General features: G+C 39.5%; 1 protein-coding gene across 1 annotated transcript in view; it reads right to left on the bottom strand.

The window, feature by feature from the left end:
- Positions 1-9,851, bottom strand: part of LOC107100581 (envoplakin-like) — a 31,551-nt gene extending 21,700 nt beyond the window's left edge. The window contains exons 1-10 of the mRNA XM_015399120.1: positions 9,702-9,851; positions 4,868-4,967; positions 3,902-4,056; positions 3,584-3,707; positions 3,306-3,437; positions 1,517-1,558; positions 1,186-1,347; positions 838-945; positions 660-755; positions 440-550 (exon numbers count right to left, since the gene is read on the bottom strand). Coding sequence (XP_015254606.1) covers positions 440-550; positions 660-755; positions 838-945; positions 1,186-1,347; positions 1,517-1,558; positions 3,306-3,437; positions 3,584-3,707; positions 3,902-4,056; positions 4,868-4,967; positions 9,702-9,760 — 1,089 coding nt within the window. The 5' untranslated portion in view covers positions 9,761-9,851. The remainder of the gene's footprint in view (positions 1-439; positions 551-659; positions 756-837; positions 946-1,185; positions 1,348-1,516; positions 1,559-3,305; positions 3,438-3,583; positions 3,708-3,901; positions 4,057-4,867; positions 4,968-9,701) is intronic.
- Positions 9,852-10,362: the final 511 nt, after the last annotated feature.

The raw sequence follows: 10,362 nt of genomic DNA, 5'->3' as shown, positions 1-10,362 counted from the left end.
GGACTCCTGTATATTCTCCGGGGCTGTAGCATCTGTGACACTCTGGGCGGCGCCCATCCCACCTTGTTGGCAGCCTACCGGCTGGATCTTACCTCGTTCTCTGCATATGGACTGAACTTGAAAACCAGGTTAGTGACTCACATGGATAATCATCCTCTGTCAGATAATCATGGTCACTAACCTGTGTTTCTCTACTGCTGAGGTTCCAGCCTTGGATACCCTAGCCGCTGCTACTCCAACCTGTTTTTAAATAAACCTTTTTGAGTAATCCCACTGTCTGTCTAGCCTGAATACTGGGTCCTCTATTCTGAGTCATAAAATCATGTCTTACTGTGAGCTTTTATAACTCCTCACACTCCCAGGCCGAACACTAGACAGATGCTTAAATGTTTCTTGCTAAGTTACTGGATTTCTTCTAGTACCTTGTTTTTTATCTCACCTCCAGCTGCAGAAGCGTCCTTGACTGACTGTTCTTACTGACCGACTTTGGGTCCAGGGTTCTTCTGAGTTGAGTCAGTGTCTCTGACAGCTGCTCTGTGTCTGTTTTGAACTGAAAAAAGGTTGAGACATGTTCATGTTATTGTTTGAAATCATCTAAGCATGTTTTACTACTAGATCATGCCAGTAGCATCACATCTTCCAGTTGTTTCATTAACTACCTTTTTGAATTCATCGACATTGTCCAGATGGGTTTCCTGACAAATGCAGAGATTCAGGAACTTCTGCCACTCGTTCCTTACAGCCTCAGAATGGGTCTAAAAGTAAAGACCCATTATTATTATTATTACTACCCATTCAGCATTGGGCTGGATGAAATCTGAAGGCTGATTTAAGTACCTGTATTATTTCACTGGCTGGGTGGTTCAGTTCTATGAGTCGGTTACCTTCGTCCTGGAGTCTGATCACTTCACTCTCGTGGATCAAAAGACCATCGTTTTTAAAATTCTGATTGGGAGGAAATCAAGCACTCGTTATAATCAAATGTAAATGTAGTTTTCAAACCCACAGCTCCCCATGGTGATGTATAACACACATCCCTTGTCATGTCATAAACATAATCTCCAGCTTGTTTTTTAAGACTTCAGCTATTATCTGATTTCTTATAAATATATTGAAAAGCCACGTAAAACAGAATAAAGTGAGATTAAAATCAATATTGTTGTTCCGCATCCCATCAGTTCTGACCTCATACTGCCTACGAAGATGCGGTGGATCCACCATATGGTCGCTCCAGTCCTGCTTTGTGATCTTGTCCTGCTCTTCTTTAAAGAAGTTCAGTTCCTTCATGCAGCCCTGCATGTACTCGTAGAGGCTGTTCAGGTAGTGGCGGCGCCACTTGGAGTTGTCCTTGGAGACAAAGTCAAGATAACAAGAGTGAAAACTAAAATGTGTAAACATTTTCTTTCCTATTTCCCCTTTTAATAAAAAAAAATAAATAAAAAAGCAGACCAGATTGTTTAAAGAAAAATGTATCACCTCAACGTAAAATATATAAAAAAAAGGAAAACAAACTTACAAGCAGGTTGCTATATTGTTTCTTAAAGATGGCGTATTTCTCCTGCAAGACAAGGCAGTAACATATCCTGTTGGTTAAATATATTCACGCTCTTTGAACTTTTTTCACATTTTTCCCCAATGGAAAGTTATGGAGAAGCTTGAGCTGAGGTTATGCGCAGGGACAAGGTGAGGAGTCCACGGTAACTCTGGAGGAACTGCAGAGATCCACAGTTCAAGTGGGAAATTGTTGTAATGCATGTCACAAGTCTGGATTTATGAAAGACAACTGTTGTTAAAGACAATCTTAACAATTCTAGTCTGCAGGTTTTCACACACTATGTAGGGAATAAATTGGTACAGTCAAAGACCTAAATCCACTAAAGAAACTGTTGAAAGACTTGACCATTTTCTCTATACTCTCACTGTAATCAAACTGATTTTAGTTTAATTAGAAATATATTATTCTGAATACTATAATATCACGATGAATAGTACGTTGCGTTGGTGTCACACAGATTTTGTGGCCCTTTATGCTGCAAAATTTGAAAGATTTAGGAATTGCAGATGTTAAGTTGTGGGTTATGACGGCTAAGATGCTTAAGTGACTATTTTACAATCTGAAACCAGGGCTGACATATGGGAGTCAGATGTCAGAAGTTAGACGGGTATTCCTCAACAGCCGCTAAATGGATTGCCTGGGAATTTTGTTCAGGATAATCCACAGCAGACTTAGCCCCTAAACCCCAGAGGAACTTAGGAGCAAATTCCGCCTGATATTACATATATGAATTAAAGCAAGTACAGCTCCCAAACTATTAATTGGAAATACAATTGTTTGTATTTTTATAACAGAAAGGCTTTGAGGAATATTTTTCTGGTGGAACCACTTTTTTAATTGTCACCATGTTTGATTTATAGGTGATTAAACAAAGAAAAAATGAAAAGTAAATCTAGCCTCACCAATTTTTCCCCCCCAAAACAAACACTGCAAAACACCATGAAAGCCCATTTGAAACTCTGGATGAACCTCAGACTTTATAGATCCACATCTTAACTATAACTCAAGCAAAATTGGACTGAATAATTTGAAGCCTGTTTTTTCCACAAAGGTTTTAGTGGGCATTGAGCTAGGCGGAAATGTGATTTTGCACAATGCCAAAAATGCTTTTTTCCCACTCATAAAAGGGAATCTGGTCAGAAAAATATGCTGATTTACTTTATCTGAGACCTTCTACATGAGGCAAAGCCTTTGCTCCAAACATTTAGCCGTTGTTTCATTGAAATTTACCAAAAATATCACCTAACTGAATAGAAGATAAGAATAATAAAGCAAGTTTATGTAACGCACATCACCTGAAATGGGCGCACAATTACCTCTGACCCCTCCTTCGGCCATTATGGGGCGGGGCTAAAAATTAATACCTGTTGTTGCATTACTCCCGCAGAGTCACACATGTCAGGTGGAATTTTAAATCTCATTTTATTTGTTTACAGAGCAATAAAACAAAAAGTACTTGTGAAAACATAATTTTCATACATGTTTTAAACATTTTAAAGCCTGATTTGAAAGATGTGTGGATGAAACACCATGTGACTGTGTTATGGCCATTTCTATAAATAAATTAATATGATCAGGTATCAGTTGGGTCCTGTACCGGGCCCACAGAGCTTAAAGGATTAGATATCTTGGACCTGTTAAACGGGGCCAAGGAGTTAAAGGGGCGTGACTTAGCTTACTCGATAAAAGCAAAATCCATGCATTTCAAAATCTTGCCAAACCTTTCGTTTTGAGTAGAAGGATTTCTGACCTTGCTGCCAGATGAGCTGATACAAAGCTGGGAGCTGTAAGCTTTGATCTCTTTATGAAAGATGTTGTGAGCGCCGATCTGCTTCTCCAGTTCCACCATGGTTGGACCGTAGTCCTCCACATCCAACTTTTTCTGAAAGCAAAGGCAATAGAACACCTCAGCTGCTAAAACTTTGTCCAAACGATCTGTTATCGTGATGCCAGCTTCTTTAAACCATCAAGCTCTGGTGTTTCAGGGGATTCCCTTGTAATCTGCTCAGACTGTGTTTCTGCACTTACTTGCTTCTGATTCAAAATAGGCCCCCAGTTAATTCTGGGCAGCAATGACACATCGTCTATCTGGTCATAGACGTCTCTGTAGAAGGAACAGTCCTTCAACCATCGCTCGTGAAGGTGGATGATGCTAGGAATTTATTGAAACAGGAAACCGTCAATTAGACTATGGAAGTTAACCTTATATTTGCTATAAATGCTTTGTTATAAGCTTGTAAATCTCTATAACTGCCAGGAAGCAAGAAAAATAAGCAACATATTTCTCATGAATGGTGATAAATAAATGGTGACCATGCTTTTTGTGTGTTTTTTCTTTGGCCTCACTCTCTCTCAATCTCTTTGGCCTGCGGGTGTTTGAGCTTCTTGGCCTTATCAACGTCAAGAAAAAGGTCTTTGAGCAGGTTCTCTGCCTGGGACAGTTTGGTCGATATCTGACTTTGATGCTGGAAGGGGAGATCTCTCTTTTCATTTTCAGCATCCTGGTAAAAGAACATAACAGAAAACAAGATGGTTAATATTTGGGTATTTCATTCATAGATCATGGTATCAACAATAGCATGCCTAGAAAAGTTCTCAGATTTTATGATCAAACACAGGTCATGGGTCAAAGTCCCTACATGTTGGGCTCCACTAACATTTATACTGTTCATCAAAGGGTTGGACTGATGCTTTTTCTTGGGTGAGGAGTTTAAACTCAGGAGGGTTAAATCAGTTGTATCCTAACTTGGTTCTTGGATTCCATAAAGACAGAAAACACTTTGGACAATGGCCATTAAGGACCACGTCTGGGAACTCTGAGTAAGACCCGTTGGAAGGAGAATTGTGTTTGGTTTTCTGGGAATTGTGCAGTTAATTGTTCACTTACAAACGTAGGCATTAAATGAACAAGTTTGCTGAGCTTTTTCTATATAATAATCATGTTTTCATAAATTCTATTTAATACAGCTCAACAGGCAGAAGTCCAGACCCAATGATAAGTCAGAGTCTAAACCAAACAGAAAATGTAAAACATTTCCAGCAAATGTTGAATCTTTAATGAATATCTGCTCATAGTTTTACAGCCTTTATTGGTAAATCTGCCGGATGACATCATGCATGTCTTTCTGCTGATCTCCAATGATCTCGTGATGGGCTGTGTTAAGTCTAAACATCAGATCTCTAAATATTTCTATTTGAAACAAAGGGAGGGCTAGAAAACAAAATCTAAACATCATAGATGGAGCAACCAGATTGATGATATGCGTCGATACAGGGAAATGGATATGTGGTAGTGCATGCTGTTGTTCTCACCACAGCCAGCATCTCTTCTGACTTCAGGATGTCTTTCTCTACCTGGTCGGCATTAGTTTGCATCTTGGCGATCAGCAGAGCCAAGTTGCTGGCCTGGGACCTGCAGGGAGGAGGTCACAGGTTCAGATGAAAACTATGATTTAGATGGTTCAGTTTTGGCTCATTTTAAAACTCCAGAATCATCTGTCTGACAAACAGACCATCAAGTCAAACTAACAAGGTATTCTTAAAAGGCCATGATTGCGGCAAATCATAATTGGCCAAAAATCATGGCAAACTACAGACTTACATTCATGCAGATGAAAGGAGGTTAATTCAGTATCTTTGGGGCAACAGTAGAGTCGGACTACCCATGCAAGATGCCATGGGTAGTCTTCAAAAACCCTAAAATGGCATCAAAGGACCTAAACTAAGCTCATATCAGCCGATGGGTGTTAACCTGCTGCACAGCAAAGCAGAGACAGGACTCCCACAATTTACTTATGTAGGAGTCCTACCAGTGACTCTGCCAAAAATATGACCAAGGTGGAGACACTCACTTCCAGGATAGAATTAAGAGTCCATGAACATAGTCTAGAGAGGAGTGGAATCAATCAAAGACATTACTTCAAACCTGGGACAAGGTAGTGATTCCGTACAACTAATCCATTCCATGTGACTCCCCTTCCATCAACCATCTTTGAGGTAAAACCCCCGTCTCACCAATTGTTGTTGGTGTCCCAGCCCTTATTTTCAGGGGTAAAGAGTTCGGAAGCCTTGCAGCTGCAATTCAGGACCCTTGAGGCCTGAGGGAGAGGCTCTTGGACTATCTTGACACCTTAGATGGAGACCTCATGTACTGGAGTACTGGGCAGGTAGTTACTGGAAGCTAAGATGTAAGCCAGGAAGCAAGCTTGGGATGTACTGGAGCAGATTCTCACTCACTCTGGTGGAATAGGTTCAAGGCATTGGCTCAGAGGGTGCTTGCATGATATGGTTTTGATTTAAGTGACCTTGACATGGTGGTCAGCTGCAGGAATATGAAGAGGAACTATTGTGCCTTGGGTGACGTTTCGAAGACGAAACCTCTCCTTGGGTTTAATGCAGCCACAACTTTCTGGACTCTAGCACCACAGCTTGTTCCTATTTACACGGTGTATGTTTTATACCCTCATGTTCATCTGCTCATGTTGCCACTGTAAAATGTTAGCAGGTATGGAGACCCGCCAGAAGGCCTCTACTGAGAATCTCTGCAGTGTATTCAGATTGCGTGCTCAAATCAATGAATAACTTCTCCATCTACATACCAGTACAGGCAAAGATTATGGCTGTCTACCATCGACTCCCCTCTTTGTGTTGAGAGCCAAACGTTGTCTTCAATTTCATCTGTCCTGAACTCTAAGATGGTAAATGTGGTCGGAAAATTTAAATTTCTCTTATTTCATATATTGATTTATGCAAAGTGTAATTTTTTTCTGACTACGGTACTTTCCATTATTGTAAGTAAGGAGGAACGAACACCGCCCAGATCAGAACAGGGCTGATTACCGTGCAATAAGGGCCATAGGATGAACTGTTCTCTCTTTGCAAAGAAAAAAATAAAGTGCCGACTGAGTGAAACCCATCAATCTCAATTTATTTAGCTGGAGTGGATAGTTTAATTCTTGCTTTTCCCCACAACAGTAAACCAAGTGACTGTTTGCTTCTGCCAACCCGTACCTTTGGATCTTGTCACAATCTTTATGTTTCCTGGGTCAAAACTCTGTCCACATCATGATTTTTGTCTTCCCAAGACCCCATCCACCCATTGATGGGGGCCTTGCCAATAAAGTCAGATGCCTGTATGATTCTAGAAGCTGGGGTTAAAGTTTTCACCTCCTGATAAACTAGGGGGATACAGACCAAGGTAGAGCTCATGCACTAGCTTGGTACATCATGCACAGACCTTTCATCAAGGAGTTTTATTGTTCTCATCTGAAACAACTTGGGGGTCCTTCAGTAGCTTAACAAAAGGAAGGGCACTTTAAATGTGCACTTTTTGAGCATGTAATGGCTGTGATTTAACTAGGATTTCATGTCTCCCTGTTATTCCTGCCACATTTCTTTGCTTCAATCAACCCTATTCAGCTAACCTGTCCTATGTCTTATTGTCTTTCATTATGCAGCACTTTATAAAATCTTTCTAGTCTCTGTCTCTCTGTGCCAATAGAAAACTAGCATTCCTTCCCTGCCCTTTTTTTTCTCATTAAGATTGTCTTGTTTAAGGCCCGTTGATCAGGTATACCCAAGGGACTCAAGGGACCGCTGTCCTGCAGGTTTGTGGAACTTTCCCGCTTACTCCACCGCCCATTCTTATTGATTGTTGATTAACAGGCCTCGAGGACCGACTTTAGGCATGCCTTCCTTAGATTATTTCCTACTTGCTGAATTTCTCTTGATACCTGGACACCAACACCCACTTGAATTTCTGAAAGTAGTTCTCTACCTGATCTCTCTGCTATGTATAATTAAATTTGTCTCCTTATGAACGACCATTGCCAATTTATTGACAAAGAAATAGAAGTTTGAATTAAGATTTGAATTGTTACAATTTATTTTGACTGTGATGCCTTTGGTGTAATGTTGTATAGACGTAAGAGGACTGTTAAAAGGGTTTGTCTGCCTTGACACCCTCTCTCCAAACCTTCAGGCTGTTTTCCTTTGTTCCTTTCATTATCACTTCTTTGCATTGCTTTTAGACGATACCTCACCTGTACATCCACTAATATTTTCTATGACGTCAAATTAGGGAAACAGGAGTCTATAGCAACTCCCCAGGAGTGCTTTAGTCTTTTAAAGTTAATTATATCTACTTGGTTTAACTCCTATTCTCACTCATAGTGTTGCATTCAGGAAAATATTATGAAAGCATATGAACATTGTTTTCAGGTGGACCTGTAAGTGTTGCATGTAAAGGAAAGCTTTTTTGCATATGGCAAAAGATAAGCATTTAGATTCACGTCTATGACGCTGTGTTGAGCAGAAACATCAAAGGCTAAAGTTAGAGAAAAGAAACACACCCATATTTCTTATTCACTCACTTATATCACCACAATTTGCCCCCTGACCCACCCTGTGGGAGGTCTCTTTTGTCGATGTTGCATTATAATGATTGAGTTTATATCCGCTCAGGCTTTTTTATCTTTGTCTAAAACAGTCTGCTCTGCTGAGCTTTAAATATTTGAATTGTTGGATTAACCAGCAACATAAGAACACTTTCTAAAATGCTTACATTGGTGTTTAATTGTGTGTGAGATTGGCAGAAAGTTATAGGTCTGTGGGTGTGTTCTTGTAGTTGTTATGGAGGGGGATGCTTTTAAAAATCAAATTTCACCTCAACTCAACAATGTTTTCCAATAAACTACCTGTCCTAGATGGAGTGATATATAAGAGCAGCTAAAGGTAATGATCCAGAGACCAGCTCCACCTCGCCTTCTACCTGCTCACCCTTACAGTAATCTTAGCTGAAGTCTTTGTACCAGAACACTTGTTCATCATGTAGGGAGTTTCCTGAGAGCAAAAACAGTATATGCAGTGACTCACACCATGTCCAAATAACATTAGCACACACAACACACAGAACTCCCCTCCACTTGGTTAAAAAAGATAAAATGATAAGTAAAATAAGCAGCAGGAAGCACATAACAAGCAACAAAAACACTAACAGTGTTGACAGTTAACTCGATTATATAATGAGTGGTATGATGGAAACTTGGATGAGTCAAGTGATCAGTTACAGACGCTTCATCCCGTATAGAACAGCAGACAGTAGATGCAGGTAAGAGAAGGAAATCATACAGGTTTTTTTTCTTTTTTTTTAAATCAGACAAGAACAATGTTTTCTTCAAAATAACCCCATCTATTTTGGTATTTAATGCAAACCACAAGCAAAATCATTACAATTTATTGTAGAGACAGTTCAAGCTCTCACTGAGGGACTACAGAGTCAACACACTTTTTATCTATCTATCTATCTATCTATCTATCTATCTATCTATCTATCTATCTATCTATCTATCTATCTATCTATCTATATAATATGTTTTTATTAGTTATAGTTTTACAGTAGATGTTAAATTATTTCTGCTTTGAAATGACATTAGCAACCCAAAAGACAAAACGCCAAGGGGACTGATTAATAAAATAGGAAATCAAATCTTACTACCCATTAAGATAAATAAAGTCTTTGAGAAAACAGAATTTTAACCCCAACTATCATAGCTGACCAAATACTTTACAATTTTCAATTTCCATTGGTGTTGTTGGGGAGCATAATTCAGAGAGACTGAGGTTTAAAGATCTCTGCACCATCACCCTAATCTTTTGGTCACTGCAAAGATTTTTAAATCAGATGTAAGCGGGGATTCCTGCTTCTCTGATCTAAAACATTAATATTATTGTTAAAGGACACAAATTGGACAAAAAAAAGCCATTTTAAATTAAAATCCCGCAAAGAAAACCTTGGACTTATAATAAAACATGCTCTCTCTGACTCACTTTAAGGATCTGCAAAGTCAGATAAGAAACTTAAAGATTTAAAAAATGTTCTACTTATTAATAACATTTTTTGTTCCGCTTGATCTCCTCATATATACACACAGGCACTAAAGTAACTTCACACTAACTTCATTGTTGCAGGCTTTTTTAACCTTCTTTATTTAGCTGGAGATGAGGCATGGATTGAACAGTTAGAAACCAGCAGCACATTCAGGAAACATGAAACACATTCCGATTCTGGAAAAGCAATCGGAAACCAGGATTCATGTATATCAGACATTTCTGCATGGATAAATAATTATTTAGAAGAAAAACTCACTTGCTGATCTTGCTTGAGCTCTTTGGGGAGCCATCTTTGGTCTCCTTCAGCTTTGACATTGTGGAAATCCCACATTAGCTTCTCCCTCTCAGTTGCAAACCTCCTTTGTTTCCGTCTTTTTCACTGGGTCCTGCTTTATCGCTCCTCTCTCTGTGGTCCTTCTTAAACAGACACAAACACTCTGACATATGAGCCAGTATGGCTCCAAACACTGCTGACTCCTCCCAGACAGGGTAACAGGTGTGTTAACACCCAGATATCCTCCTTGTGGAGGAAGACCAGACTGACCTGTTCTCCACACTGTCCTTCTGTTTCTCCTGCTCTTTGTTTACCCTTCATAGGGGTCCATGCTAATCGTAGACTACTTACCAACCTTTACCTTTTTAGGAAACAAAGAAATGAATTAAGTCTAATTCTTTGACGCTTCTCTACTGTAAGCCTTACTTACTGTGCAGCTCTGGAACTACAAATAGGTTGTTAATATTAATATTACTAGCAATACTACAACACATCTCAGTAGAAGCAGTGGCTTTATAAAAAGTCTATCCCTGATCTGAGGGGCGGCCTAATTCTGATAAAAATAAATAAAAATGTTTCTATTGTGAAAATGAAATGAAGGCACTTTACGTTTCACACTTAGCATGCTTGTGGCGACGGTGGA

The sequence above is a fragment of the Cyprinodon variegatus genome, unplaced genomic scaffold (assembly GCF_000732505.1).
Source record: "Cyprinodon variegatus isolate N-32 unplaced genomic scaffold, C_variegatus-1.0 Scaffold989, whole genome shotgun sequence".
NCBI lineage: Eukaryota > Metazoa > Chordata > Actinopteri > Cyprinodontiformes > Cyprinodontidae > Cyprinodon > Cyprinodon variegatus.
The sequence above is the reverse complement of the archived record's forward strand: the minus strand, read 5'-3'. Positions and strand labels throughout refer to the sequence as shown.